At 37.6% G+C, this 15,748-nt stretch overlaps 1 protein-coding gene across 1 annotated transcript in view; it reads left to right on the forward strand.

Annotated features, from left to right (window-relative positions):
* The window catches only part of B4GALT1 (beta-1,4-galactosyltransferase 1), a 44,607-nt gene that overhangs the window by 12,635 nt on the left and 16,224 nt on the right, over positions 1 to 15,748 (forward strand). Inside the window, exons 2-4 of the mRNA XM_026672896.2 lie at positions 2,318 to 2,553; positions 14,287 to 14,474; positions 15,554 to 15,676. Of these exons, the coding sequence (XP_026528681.1) occupies positions 2,318 to 2,553; positions 14,287 to 14,474; positions 15,554 to 15,676 (547 nt within the window). The remainder of the gene's footprint in view (positions 1 to 2,317; positions 2,554 to 14,286; positions 14,475 to 15,553; positions 15,677 to 15,748) is intronic.

Consider the following 15,748-nt stretch of genomic DNA (forward strand, 5'->3'; position numbering starts at 1 on the left):
CTGTAACCTTGCTTTGAGCTTGTGGGAATCTATTTAATTTAATTTTGCTGGTTTCATGTGACACATCATCTGAAAATCAAGAGACAGTAATATATCTAAATGCAGTTTTGCCCAGTATAGATTGCAGTAAACCAGTCATAATGTTGCCAAAGCTAGAATTAACTGCGGCCGTGTCTTTCCTACCCCTTATTTTAATCAGATTGGGGCAGATACATGTTTAAATCTCCATCTTCTACCATCAGGTCTCATTTTTCTTAAGAAGAATAAATGTTGCCCTTTCTCAGACTTCCTGGAGCCTTTTGCTACATGATCTTGTTCCAGTTATTCTGAGCTGCTAATCTAATGTGGAAAGAGGATGGGATTGTGCATATGTGTTTGTGTTAGAGAGTGTGCAGAAACCAGGCAAATGGCTTGTCAGCTGCAGTGTTAGTGATTCCATTTGCTTTGTAGTTTTGATGTGGAAGCATTTGGAAGGGCATAGTTTCAGTGGGTGAGCCAAACCTAAAAGAGGTTTTGTTTTGCCTGTGGTTAGTTCTGAAAGTTTTTCTTTAAAAGAGGCGGGGAGGACCTCCCATGGCAGTTAACAAGGTGATTTAAGAATGACTGTAATAAATTTCCACTTCTGAATGGCAATGTATTTATTGCTGGATTGAGGTTTGTGGATTACAATTAGGCAAATTCATCACTGTCTGCCAACTTGAATTTTATTTATGTTACTTTCACAGCTTTGATTTTAATTCCAAGATAAAAGAACAAGGCAATGTGGAGTTCCCAGACAGTATCTCATCCAAGAATGTTCCATATAGATTCCCTGTTATACCACTACAGATATGATTATAAATACTAGCTTGTCCTAAATAGTCATTGTGGTGATACAATAAAAAAGAACCCCTAAAGTGATAAAAAGAGTTTAGTTTAGAAAAGTTTTATAGTAGATCATCTGAAGATGTAATTCAGATGTAACAAATCTGATTTATGCTTATAGTACCTACAGGCTGGTGTAGATGTAGTATCTTAACTATGATTAAGGACTCCATCTGTAATGGATATTATATTACAAATCTCTTACCAGAAACATTGAGATTGTAACATTTTTGAACATTGAGATTGTAACATGCAAATATCTTTTAAGACACGCGTTACATTTGAAAAATAAACCTTCTGTGTTCGATGCCTCTATTAGTTTGTCTTGAGTACAAACCTGATGACGATGATAATGATGATAATAATAATAATAAAGCAATGCCTCATAACCAAATCTTCCTAAAGCCTTGTAATATGTTGACCACTGTACAGATATGACCAAGTTTCATTGAAAGAAAGAACAAAAAGCTTTATGTAGTTTCCATGGTGTGCCAAGATGCTCTCACCAAGCTTAGAAATATAGCAAGACCTCTGAAAGATCTGGGAACTAAGAATATTTGGAATAGGTGGCACACAAACTTATAAGTAAAGTAAGTTTTAAGTCAAAACTGTGAAGAGTATGCCAGGGGTAGGGCCAATTTGCAAAATGGGTCTCTTATGTATTGCTGATGCTGTGCTCAGTTTCACTACAGTATTCGGAAGAGCAATGGAAATGAGCACATGCAACCTTGAGACCATTTCTTTAATCTAGGATATCAACCTCCCCCTCCCTCTCCATCATCATTCTAACCAGCAGTATAGGGAATATGCTCTAGTTACTGGTCTAGATCCAGTTCCCTACCCTGCTCAATAAAGTGCATGAGGAGGGAAGTCCAGAATCAGCAATGGCTGAGGGAAGCTTGATGTGCCCAAGGGCAAGGACAAGGGTCTTCAAACTTGGCAAGTTTAAGACTTGTGGACTTCAACTCCCAGAATTCCTGAGCTAACATGACTGGAGAAGGAATTCTGTGAGTTGAAGTCCACAAGTCTTAAACCTATCAAGTTTGAAGACCTCTGGTGTAGGATGCAAGCACCAGACCAAGTGCAACAGAAGGAGGGGGCCAATGAACTAGAGTTTTAAACTAAAATGATATAAGAAATGAGAAAGATTGTGTCTTTACTTTTGACTGGGGGGGGTACCTATGAGAATAATGTTAAGCTCTTTGCTTAGATACTACCCTTCTATCGTAAAAAAATTCCAGAGATGCAACACTTAGGAACCCAAAATGAGATTTTGAGATACATTTCGAGTTTTGCATATAATGCCTTCATAAATATAGCTAGAATGAACCTTGGCATCTACCATAGTTTTTAGATTCTTTTAAAAGTCTTGCAATAACTCTCAAAGAAATGTCACCTGCCACCCACAATCTCTTTTGGTCTGATCCTGTGTGTGTTTTTTTCCTCCTCCCAGTTGGTCCACTGCGTGTGGAGTTTTCACAAACTGTAAATCTGAAGAATGTGGAGAAGGAAAATCCAGAACTCAGGGAAGGAGGCCGCTATACACCTAAGGACTGCAAAGCACTTCAGAAAGTGGCAATTATTATCCCTTTCAGAAATCGAGATGAACACTTGAAATACTGGTTGTTTTACCTGCATCCAATCCTGCAAAGGCAGCAGCTTGATTATGGTGTCTATGTGATTAATCAGGTAAGAGTTGCAGTTCTGAAGAGATTGGTGCACATATGAAAGAGATATGTGCGTGGTGTTGGTTTCTTTTGGGTATGTTTTCGTATTGCATAGTGATGAAATAGGAAGCTTAATCTTTTGAAAGATCCTTGCTTTGCATGCTGTAACTGTTGCTTTAATTTTTTTTTTAAATTTCTAAACTGTATGCCCTGCATTCCTGACTTACGAAAGCCTTTAAAAACAAACCAATTACAATAGAAAACCATTACAATACTATAAGAACTTCAAAGTAGATTACAAAAAAACCCCAATCTTTTATGTCTGCCCAATTCCAGAATTGCTGCCAATGATCTCAAAATCAGGCCAAATCATTCAGAGGGGTCCTTGTAGATCTACATTTGAACCTCCAATAATAAAACCATAAAGAGATGGTGTTACAGTGATTTCTGTTGTTGAATATTTAATACAGTAAATTGACCTGTCATCTTGTTAACCTATACAGAACTATAATGAATAACTCTCCCATAGTGAGTTAACTTATTCTTATGCAATTAAAATAATCATGGGGGCCTGTTATATTTTGCCTGAGTAGAAATAATAAAGTTACAGAATTCTATAAAAATCCATAGATTTATGTAGCAATACTAAGTATCTCACAATGTTTTTGATTAATGAAGTTTTTTTTTGTGTTATATCTTTATTCTCAGACATCAGTTCTTAGAATAGTTTGGGTGAATTTCCTTCTTTCTGTATTGTTAGTCCTATTGAGATGCCTAGGTTTACCTGCCAGAGAGAATATATTTTTATCTTTGTGATATTCAAAGAATGACAATTACCCACCCACACACACACACTTTTGACTTCTTTCTTTTAGGACACATTGGTGGTTGCATAGGAAAAGGGTGCTATTGTCAGGTTATGAGGGTAAAAGGCCTGTAGGTAATTTGGGCAGGTGAGCAAGGAAGCTAAGGAACAATACTCTGACATGGACAAAGGAAGTTGAATTTTTCTTTAAAAAGTTACCCAGACTCAATATCTGGTGGATCTAGGAGTTTAGATTAGTGAATTGCAGGGTGTCAATTTCATAGTTTTCTGCTCTCACTGTTAGCCCTGGCCACCAAAGAAGCTGATGCCAGACCTCATCATATTATTTTTAGTTTATGTCTTATGACATCCATATGGCTTCTATTATAGCTACCTTTCTTGTATTAACAAAATATCAGTATCGGAGCACATGGCTACAAACAGTAAGAAATGCATTAAGAAAGTCATGGCCAATTCTTCTGATAAATAATGAGTGTGTTTACACCACTAAAACAATCCACAAGTGACGTATCCTCCCATAATGTGAACCATAAGTCATGGAATATTTGTTCTCTTCTAAGGAGAAGTTGTTGAGAATTTTAATGTATTTGCATAAAGGTGTCAGTTCTAAGGGTTTTCTTGTTTTATGAGCCTTCAGGATATGATTCTCATGCGCCAGTTTCATAGGCTGTGAAGTTTTGCCAGTTTCATAGACTATCCACAGCTGCGTGATTTGCTTAGTAATACCTGATTCTCAAGGAAGAACTAGTAGTTCTACATTCTGTGTGTGGGTAGAGACTGCATCAGTTAAACACCCTGGTTTAGATGTGATTTCAGTTAAGATGTTCTGAATGTTTATGATCAATCTAGACCCCAGGTTAAATTTCTCCTCTGTTATATGCAAAAAGGTCAAGCATATTTTCTAAGTTGTCTTACAAAACAATTGGGAATAATCCTTTTTCTTTCAGGACCAGACTAGCCTATTTAACATTGCTTGCTGGCATCCTAATATCTATATCTTCATAGTGATGGGATTGGTTTTGATACCTGACGTGTCAGGAAAACTTCATGAATTCTCTCTCTCTTTGCCTAGGGAGTTATAATCCTTTTCCTATATATGCTGTGGCTCAGATTTTATATCTGAGCAGATTTTGCTAAAAGTTTCTACTAATGGCTTAATCAGAGGGCAACCATTGTACTTAGTTGGGGTTGACTACTTAAACTGTCCTTGTTTTCTTTTGCAGCCTAGGATGGGATATGGTCATTTAATTGCAACATTTTAATGGCTGGAAGTAGCCCAGCCACCCTCAATCTGATCATTTTCACATGTTTTTGACAACAAAAGCCTACATTCATTGCTTAATTAAAATGTTCGTGTGTTGGAGTTTAACGCATCCAGAAGGCCCAGGAGAAAGTGGGCTGAGTACACATGGGTCTCAGGTGTGCTGTTGCTTCCTGCTTCTCAAAGGCCACATAAAAATGATTGAGTGCCAATAACTAATTTTGTCAATGGAAGTATTCAGCTTGATTAACTTTATTATGGCAGGATGTTTTGAGAGGGTTTTTTTAAAAAAAGAAAAAACATGTTCAACAGTTAAATATGCAACAAACACTGTTGGCCATGATCCTTAAATTATCTGGATGGTGTGGGGTTTTGCAAGAATTATATATCTACAGGGTTTGTTTGTTTTTTTTTAAAAAGTCTTTCTTTACTTTCTTGACAATTGCTTTTCTCTTTTTTTTCTCCTCCTTGTCTGTCTTTCCTTTGCATCTATTCTTCCTTCTCTTTTCCCCCCTTTCTTTCTAGAGGGAAAATCTTCCCTTTTTCTTATTAAACCTGTCCTATAGCAAAGCAATCACTGAAGCACCAAGAATTTCTGTGTGAATGGTTCTTACTACATCTGCGTCCTTCTGTGTTCTGCATCTCATAGGAAAAAATAAGAGAGGGAAGAAATGCTGCTCCTCCTCCTCCTCCTGCTTCGATGGTAACGTCCCACCTCTTACCTTTCAGTACAAAGCAAACTGCCCATAAATCCCTTGCACTGACTTTGGCAACATCTGAAATGTGTTACGTGGAAACCCAACCTAAAATGAGGGTAAAGAAAAGTGAGAATTTGTAAGAAGGCAGGGGTTGGATTCTTTGAGCAAGGTGGGGAAGAGGCATGTCAACCTCAATTTTCTTGAACCGGAGTGTATTTTCACCCATCTTTGCTAGGTATATTACTTCTCTCTAGCTCCTCTGCATCCTACTTGAGGAATCTGTACTTTGGTCCTGATTTTTGCTTTGTGAACAGTAAATGCATCATAAAATGCTTCAGCTTTTTTCAGGGGAGCTCTTTCTCAAGATTTCAAAAAACAAACAAACTCTGGCATGTTTGCCTAGAATTGTTTTGCATCGCTTTAGCAAGATCTGGGCGGAGCACGGGTTGAACATCATCACAAATGGAGAGGTAGGGAGTGTCCTTTCTGCTATCTGTGCTGCACACGGTGGGGAAATCATTAATAAAGCACAGGTTATCTTATGGAATAGCTCCGTTTCTGTTGGTCCATTCATGGAAACTGGAACATCGAACCTTGGTAACTTTTAAGGCTGTTGGCTGGGGAATTCTTGGAGTGGAAGTTCCCAAGTTTTAAAGTTGCCTAAGTTGGACACCCTTGCATTAGATAATCTTGGCTACAATGCTGCAAGTTGTTGAGTTTCTTAGAGCACAGCGAAGAAGTTATCAATATGGAAGTAGCGCAACTACTCTCCTTAGTCAACTACTCTCCTTAGTCAAGGAAACCTGCATCTGTTACCACTTCCTAATACAATAACACTTGAAAGAAACACGAATTCCACTGCAAGACCAAGCAGGGTGGGAAGCTTCTAAACTTAAGAGTTCGACCAAGAGAACAGCCTCAATCCAAAGCCTGATCTGAGCCTCTAAGCTCATAGGGCCAATTTGGGCTGTTTGTTGCTTTGAGGTAAGATTTGTGCCAGATTGTTAATGAATGCCAGCTGTTTGACTTGTTGCAACTTAGGAGAGCTTTGTGTGAGATTGGCTCACTTCATGGAGACAGCAGGGCTTGTTTCTGCAGACCTGACAGAAACTTACAGCTGCTGCTTCAGGCAGAAATCCAGCTGGCATGTCAAACTGGCCGGTAATTAGTTTGCAGCCTCTTCTTTGACAAGCACCATGGGGAAGGAGCAAAGGGTGTCCTCAAGTTGTATCAGGACAATAGTTCTTGACGATCTTGTGCTTTCCGTCTGACAATAGCTTGAATTGCAGAACTGAAAAAATCAAGAGTGGTGGACTATTGGAACAGCTTTTCTTCAGAACTGCTGCAGATTGAGAATAATCTGAGATTCCCGAGTACCAATATGAAAAGAAGGAAAAGGACAATACTGTATGGATCTTTAAATATATATTCATATGCAAGTCTCCCAGTTCAGTGGAGTTTCATCTATGGCCGTGTCATTGCAGCCTAAGAATATGAAAAAAGATCCCCATTCTCTGAGAGAAAGAAGCATTGAATATATTTCATTGTGGATCATTTACTTAGACAAATATATACATATATTTATCCCCTGAGACCAAAATCCAATTACTTGCTGCTATGTTTATATCTTGCCACTCTGTTTGTTATTTTAAGGATTTTATAGAGTGATTGCTATGTATTCTATTTTTGGCAAAGAGAGAAAGCTGAGGCGTGGCGGGGAAGCATCCTTTCCTTAACTTATGTGGGGTAAGAAACGATGCTTTGGATCACAATTTTATAAGGCAAAGTGGAAAATATGGTGGATTTTGGAAGAATTGGCATAATCGTTGAATAGAACATTCTGGAAGAAAAAAAAATCTCCCAGCTTGTGCTGCAAACTAATACAGGATTGCAAACTAATTTTTCTGTCTTCCCATCCCCCCTTCCTGTGTCTTTGAAAGCTGTAAACAGATGGCTTTTACTACAAGATTAATGGATTATATTGCAAATGGATTGTGTAATTGATACTGCTGGACATCAGTTTGTCTAAAATGCAGCAGGAAGTCCTTCCTTTTTGAAACTACATGCTCCAGAGCTGCTATTTTCCTGTCACCCTTGTTACGTTCTGATTTTAGACTGCCAGTTCCTGCTATGTTGGGGCCCCTTCTGCATGTTGCTTCCAAATGAATAGTTTTCTTCCTGGGTTCCACGTTTCCCTACTTTCCTTGACTGATAGCCAAATGAGACATGAAGTAGTAGACCAGGATATGGGATTCTGCCAGACTGCTGAATTAGAGGAGGGGATGCAAGTTGGAAGGAAGACAGAGTAGGCAGAGCAAAGAGATAGAAACCTTCCCCTCTATTTACCACTTCTTACCCCTTCTCCGTTCTTCCTCTCTTCCAAGTGAGATTCCTAGCCTTCTTTGTTATGAAGATAAGAAATAATGGCAAAATGGTGTGTCGAGGAAGGGCTGTGCTTGCTCCTCAGGTCCATCTTTGGTTCCAATCACAACTTTGGCTATTTTAGACACTTAGCAGATATTTAAACTCCCAAGTTTTAGTTTGACTTGATTCTTCTGCAACAATGACACTTCCTGTGTTTTCAACCGATGCATAGATACGAAAGATAATACATACACATTCTAGTAACGATTCAGGCCCCACTTTTACCTGCAGTGTGGGTCAACATGGGAATTGGTTAGCTGCAATTTGTGAGAATAAGTGAGAGGATGGGATTGGAGGGATAAAATAGGTGTTTTTCCTCCAGGTCAGTTAATAGTCTAGCAGCCTCTTCTTGCCTTCTTTGAGTTGAATCAGTGTTTTTTGCTCAAACTTGCAGGATAGACTTCTTCATGCACTGATGCTGTATACCTGAAACTTTTTCAATGCAAAAATGTTCCACAATTATGCGGGGCCAATAAATTATGTGTCAAATAAGGAAATACTGTAATTCCTTGAAGATTAGGGGTTTGTCCCATGGTTAAGGAGAGGGACCAGAAGATCTCCAACCCAACTTCTCTAGCCCAATGATTCTATGGTTTTCAATTTGTCTTAAAAAGCTGGTACATTTGTATCCTTTGCAAAAGGATATCCTGGGCTAAAATGGATGCAACACATATTATCTTACTTCAACTGAGCCAGAATCCAAATGCATTTGATCTTGCAACCCAAAGCAAGCATGTGTTTTATGAAAGGGATACTGGGGTGTTATTGTTTTTTTGTCTCTACATCAAGTAGAATATGATGTAAGTATAAATTTTGACTCAGATATTGGAATATTTGTTCTCTTCTAAGGAGAAGGCCAGAATAGGAGCCTTAAAGTCATCCATCACTGTTCCTTTATTTCCAATCACATTTTTGCACTAGTGCAGGGGTGTCAGACTTGTAGCCTGCAGGCCGAATGCGTCATGTGCTGACCATGCTCACCCCGGTTTAGTAAAGGGGAAAAAAGTTACGATATGTCACATGACGACAACGTGACAACGTGAGTTTGACACCCCTGCACTAGCTGGTTTTAGTTTCCTGATTTGCTTCCTATGCTTTGGTGACTGAAAGTAGAGGATGTAGGAGATATTTGCTGTAGATATGAGCACACGCCGGTAGATGGGAAGCAATTTCTTGACCTTTTAATGAATATATTTCATGCTATTTTTTAAAGTTGAAACTATGATCCAATATACACTGTAAAAATCCTACAAATCTACCCTATTTACCAATTTAAGTACTAAGCAACCTATTATTTGATTGAATTGCTCAAATGACATTCTCCAATTTTCAGTGCTTTGCAAAATAAGATTTTATGCATTAGGTTACCAGTGGGGATGTGAAGTATCAAATAACTTTGCAATATTTTTTTTCCGGATTGGCAAGAATTTAATCTTGAGGGTGTTGTTGTCCCATATCCATTTTCCAGTTATTCTTTATTGGAGGTATAATATGTCCTAATTTCCTGTCCTAATTGTTCAGAACCAAATTACACAATAAAGTGCATGATTGTTTTGCTCACACTGGTTTGATATATTGTTGTTAGTCAAGCTTTTTGTATGAGTCCTTCAACCAATAGTTCATTTCACAAATGCCAATGTTTCCTGAAGGGAAATGAAATTACATGTTAGCCTAGGTGGATTGCTGGTTTCACATCCTCCAGTGTAATAATTGGATAAGATTGTTGTCAATCGGAAGATGTAGAAAGTTATCCTCATTAAATGCAGAATGAGGTGCTTCTATGTAAATCAGCTGTGGATTCTGCTGCAGGCTTTGGAACTTTGCTGAAAATGAGAAGAATAACACATGAGAAGACTAATCCAGTTGTCTAAGCAGCTAACTAAATGAATGGGAAGTTTTCTAATTAAGAAAGTAAGATGAAGTAAGGCCTTTTTTGTTGATATTTCGGTAACTTCTAGACATACAGCATAATAATTCTATAAATGTCTTCAGTCTTCAAGCTTCTCAAGCTTGAGAGGCATTTAATATCACCATTGTGTTGGTTGGGTTTGAATAAATGAGACAGAAGTTCAGAGTTTAAGTCTCCATATTCAAACATGGAAGGCAGAGAAAGTGAATGCTTACTATAGTTGAATGGATATTTTTTCATAAATGTGAGCATGAAGCTGAAGACGTTATTTGAGATATTTTTTAGATCATTATCTTTGTCAAAATGTAGTTTGGTTTGTGGTTCCTTCCTGCATTTTTTTTGCCTTTGTTTATTCCCCTGAGAGGAAGCTGAAGCGAACATGATTAATTTAAAGAGGAGATCAGCCATTCAAGAAAACATGCCATTCTCTTGGCAAACTTGGCTGGTTGTATTTACATTTTCCTAAAAAGGAAATGTTGAGACAGAGCCAGGAGTAATGAGAAGAAATTATAATGGGGGATTTGAGATGTATTGAACAAAGTGGCTCATGTATATTAGCTTGGATCTGATAGTCAGCTAAGACTGAAACGGTGGCTTCTGTGGAATGATTTTGTGGTTGAGAAGATTTGACCTGAGACCATCCAGCATATCTTCTTGTTTGCTTAGCTAAACTGTGAGAAAGCCAGAAGGTCATCTACTCCAGGTCAGATTCTTTTGGCCATGACTTGCTCCACTGACACTTTTTTGGAAAAGTTGAAGCTGCCAGTGCTAGAATCTGGCAGGTGTCTTGTTCTGTCAAAGTACTTTGTGCCAAAGAAAATTCTTCCCTCATCTCTACTTCTGATACCTGTACAATTAGCACAGCCCCCCCTCCTCGGCTATGTGCTATCTCCACTTCTCTTCTCCCTATATACCAATGACTGCATCTCAACCGATCCATCTGTTAAAATACTGAAGTTTGCAGATGATACAACAGTAATTGGTGTCATTCGAGAAAATGATGAATCTGCATACAGACAGGAGGTTATACAATTTGCCTCGTGGTGTAACCGGAACAATCTGGAACTGAACACACTCAAAACCATAGAAATGGTGGTAGACTTTAGAAGAAACCCTCCCATACTACCACCTCTTGCAATACTAGACAACACAGTATCAACAGTAGAGACCTTCAAATTTCTCAGTTCTATCATATCACAAGACCTAAAATGGGACACCTAACATCAAAAACGTCATCAAAAAAGCACAACAAAGAATATTCTTTCTGCACCAACTCAGAAAACTCAAACTGTCCAAGGAGCTGCTGATTCAATTCTACAGAAGAATTATTGAGTCTTGTCATCTGCACCTCTATAACTGTCTGGTTTGGTTCTGCAACCCAACAAGACAGACACAGACTTCAGAGGATAATTAGGACTGCAGAAAAAACAATGAGTACCAACCTGCCTTCCATTGAGGACCTGTATACTGCATGAGTCAAAAAGAGGGCTGTGAAAATATTTAGAGACTCCTCACATCCCGGACATAAACTGTTTCAACTCCTACCCTCAAAATGATGCTATAGAGCACTGCACATCAGAACAACTAGACACAAGGACAGATTTTCCACAAGTGCCATCATTCTGCTAAACAAATAATTCCCTCAATACTGTCCAACTTACAAAGACTGCACTACTATTACTATTAATCTTCTCATCACTCCTTATCACCCATTCCCTCCCACTTGTGACTGTATGACTGTGACTGTAACTTTGTTGCTTGTATCCTTACAATTTATATTGACTGTTTCCTAGTATGATTTGATTGCTTACTGTACCCTATGACTATCATTAAGTGTTGTACCTTATGATTCTTGACTCTTGACGAATGTACCTTTTCTTTTATGTATGTATACTGAGAGCATTTACACCGAGACAAATTCCTTGCGTGTCCAATCACACTTGGCCAATAAAAGAATTCTATTCTATTCTATTCTGTTCTATTCTATTCTATCCTATCCTATCCTATCCTATCCTATCCTATCCTATCCTATCCTATTCTAGGAGGCAGTTTCATTTGTTGATTGAACTAGAAAATGCAAAGAACATGTGACAGTTTCCAAAGAAATGCATATTTTCATTTTGCAACACCATTTACAGATGGTACAATACAGAAAGGGCTCTACAACTGTGTTGAATTTTCCCCTTGCAGTCTCTTGCGCAGGCTGCTGCTTTCAATGATGGGAAGCTTTCATATTGCTTTATTTCTATACCAGGCTGCTACTGCTTTGGCAGTGTGTCTCCAATGTATGCTGAATAAATTCATTGCAAGATACATCCTGTTGGGATGCAGCTTATGATCAATTCTGCTGAAGAAGCTGCTTGGATGAGAATCCCCCAATAAAGTCCAGTTGCCTTTTGGAAAAGCATCTTTGGGATAACCATGACCTGGATGATTGAGTATCTCTATAAATGTCAGCTGCATCATTTAGTTAACACTTGTTTTAGCAGCTATTACCTCACCATTTAGGAGAGGAAGATGAAGCAGTCTCTCAGTTTTCAATGTAGAATAAGATTTATCCCACAATACTTTAGAAATACCGTATAAACAGATAGATAATCAGCCTTTTCCCACAATTTAGCCAATTTTTATAATAGGTAAAACTATACGCACCCTTCTAACATAACAGCTTTTCTGTTTTGCAGGGCTATTGTACTAAGGCTAAAATAAGAATTAAAGTAATTCTAACCTTTTTCTGGAGAAGAAAAAAAAGCTAAATGAGAATCCTCTCTTTCAATAGGGCGTTTTCAAGCTAAAATATATTAACTAAACTTGAATGCTATTATGAGTTGTCTTTTTTTAAAAAAAGTAATATGCAGTTGTATATTTGGTATTGATTAGCTCTCTGCTTGACATAAAATTGTAAACTGGTAATCCACACACAAATCTGGTTTTTAAAAAATAATAGTTGATTTACCAGAGATAATGGCTAGAACTAACTGCATGTGTTTTGCTGCAGTGACTTTGTATAGGGAAATATAACAAGAATAGCTATAACTTGTCACTCGAAACTATAAAAACTCTCTCAATCCATTTTAAAGACCTCTATGGTATCCATCTTAAATAATTTGTGTTAGAAATAAATAATTCTTCCACTATGTAACTGATTTTCCAGTTCAACATTTTATCCACTCTGGGATGTTGTTATGGTTTGTCTTTGCCGAATCTACAGAAACAGAAATGGAAACATGTCTCCATTTACAAAACATACCTCTAATAATTCTGCTGCTTTGAAATTCATATTTAAGAGGTTCTTGTGAAAGTGACATCCTAATTCTGCCCCACTCTTAGTATTTTGCTTATTTACTGATCCACAATAAACAGTGACACGATCATATGGTTAACTAGTTTCTCTGAAGAGAGTTAATTGGAAGGAGAGGATGGTCATTTCACTTAAAGGGTATTTTCATTGCTGCGTTTGGCTGTGTAATATTTGCCGAGGTCATAAACATTTCCATTACATTTCAAGTTCAACAAATGTAGAACTGGATTGTCATTTAGAAACTCCCAAAATGTACATTTTATTTTTAGTAATCTCATGGAGAGAAAAATACGCACTTGCTAAGAGTTGACACTGTTTTGATGGCACAATCAATCAGTGAAAACAACTACAAGAACAAAGCAAAGAGTTTTGTTAGATATCTCTTTTAGTTGTGCTGGAGACTAATCTGGGGTGTGGAGTTATTAATAAGTATCTCGAAAATTTCTACTTGTCTTTAGTACTCTTTTTTCTACTGAAGATTGCCAAATCCTGTTCTGGCTCTACTCTGCTTCTTATCACACCCTCCAGGTGTGGCCAAAGAATGGTTCTGTGGAACAAGCAGGACAATAATGCCCTAAATCCTTAAAAGAAAACCTGATGACTGGGTTTCTTCGTTGGTTAAGAAAACATAGAGGAGGAAGAATGGAAAAAGAAATTGGGAACAAACACAATTGATGTATAGAGAATCTTTTGTTTTGCTTCCCACTATAATAAATATGAGCTAGCTGTTTGTAAGATGCCAGGTTCTTTTACTAAAGTAAACGTAAACATTAAAATATGATCTCAATAATTTTTTATTGGAAAGCTGATTTTCCTTTCCTCCCTCTTTAAATGAGGCTTGCAGGCATTGTTCCTCATTGGACAACATCTGAACTACTGTATATGTATTGACAACATTCAGGTAACTGAATGGGTGGAAGAGACAGGTCTTTACCCGAGACTGTACACAATCTTAATGTGAAAATGAGCAGCATCCTCCAGCATCATGAACTGCAGTCTGGAGGGCCATCTCAGCAGCAGCACTGAGAAAACTCCAGATTTGGGAAGGCTGACGCAGAGCAAAGTGAAATTCTGTGCTGTGTCTGCTTTCCTTCTTCCCATGGTTTGAAGGGAAGTTCAGTGAAAGGCCAAAGGAGCACATTTCTTTCGTGTAAACTTTGTGGTTGGTCTTAAATATAAGCCAAACTGGACAGAAAACTGGCAAATAGTAGGCTTATGTGAGTATGTGGTGGGTGTTGTATATGTTGCCTCTGATGAAGGCCCTGGGTGGTAACAAATAGGAAGTATTAACCAGTCTTTTGAAGGCTCATAACAATTCTTCCTTTTCTTACATTAGGATGGAGAAGAAACATTTAATCGTGCAAAGCTTCTGAATGTAGGCTTCACAGAAGCTTTGAAAGAATATGATTATGACTGCTTTGTATTTAGTGATGTTGACCTAATCCCGATGGATGACAGGAATATCTACAAGTGTTACGACCAGCCCAGGCACCTCTCTGTATCTATGGATAAATTTGGATTTCGGTAAGAAGTTGGTTGTTTACATTTAGAATAAAACATATACCAATATGAGTGAATTACTGGGAGTTGGTGGCAAATAAATATAATAAATAATCTCTAGTCATGGGGATCTGGAGACGAGAATATGACCTCATCTACACTTGCATTATAGTATTGGAAGGAGGGCCAGTTTTCTGTTGCATGTTCTCCGTGGGGCCCAAACCAATATTTAGGGGGATCTTGAAAGTGATTCTTTTTAAGACATAGCTTGTGTCACCTTCACAACTAAATGTGGCATCTGTTCTAATGACACTTTTTAACTGTCCAGTCCAGGTTCCAACCTTATATTCCCATCTAAGTTCTAACCAGTCCCTACTTTACCTTCCGAGCTTGCCCTCCCAGCTCAGACAAGGTTACCTAGATGCTGCTGACAGCTCAGTTAAGCTTGAATAATAGTATGTGTATACATATACAATATATATATATGTGTGCGTGTAAAATTTACACAGAGATGTGTATAAATATGTATGTGTATATATGTAGCATAATAAAAATATAAATTTAATGAAGATTTTTTTTACAAAATTAAAACTACAGAAAAATTAAAAAACATATAGAAAAGCAAAAAAGATATATAAAGATAGGAAATAAAAACAAAAAAGTAAACAACAATATACTGTAAACCCAGAAAAAAGAAAGAAGAAATATTTAAAGAAGCAATTTACGATCTTTGCAGCGGTTACAAACATAGCTAATACTGTTTCCATCCTCTCGAATTACATAATTATTCTTCCTATATAAACCTATAAAAATGAACCATAGAGCTCATTTTTTTCCATTTTCATCAAAATGTCCATAAAAGGTTTCCAGTCTTTTAAAAAAGGAGTTATGGCTCCTTCCAACTTGAAAAATGGTTTTAATGAATTCTGAACTCAGATTTCAGAAAACACAGACATATATATTGGCACAGACAACTTTACAGGAGTCTGATGCAACATTAATTTTTCTAATCACTTCTATCTAGAATTGTGACTAGAGATATAATCCAAGCTTCTCTGTGATCATGTGATTTTAAATGAACAATTTATCTTTGTCTCTTCCAGCTTACCTTACAATCAGTATTTTGGAGGTGTGTCTGCTTTAAGTAAGGAGCAATTCCAAAAAATAAATGGGTTTCCCAATAATTATTGGGGCTGGGGTGGTGAAGATGATGACATTTATAACAGGTAAGATGCCTCATCTTTTTAGTTAATGTTGAATTTTGGGCTGGGGCTGAGTTTGGGACTGGTTGTTTAGTT

This window comes from Notechis scutatus, chromosome 2, assembly GCF_049901735.1.
Source record: "Notechis scutatus isolate UNSWTSFEM ecotype Mainland chromosome 2, rNotScu1.2, whole genome shotgun sequence".
Classification (NCBI taxonomy): domain Eukaryota; kingdom Metazoa; phylum Chordata; class Lepidosauria; order Squamata; family Elapidae; genus Notechis; species Notechis scutatus.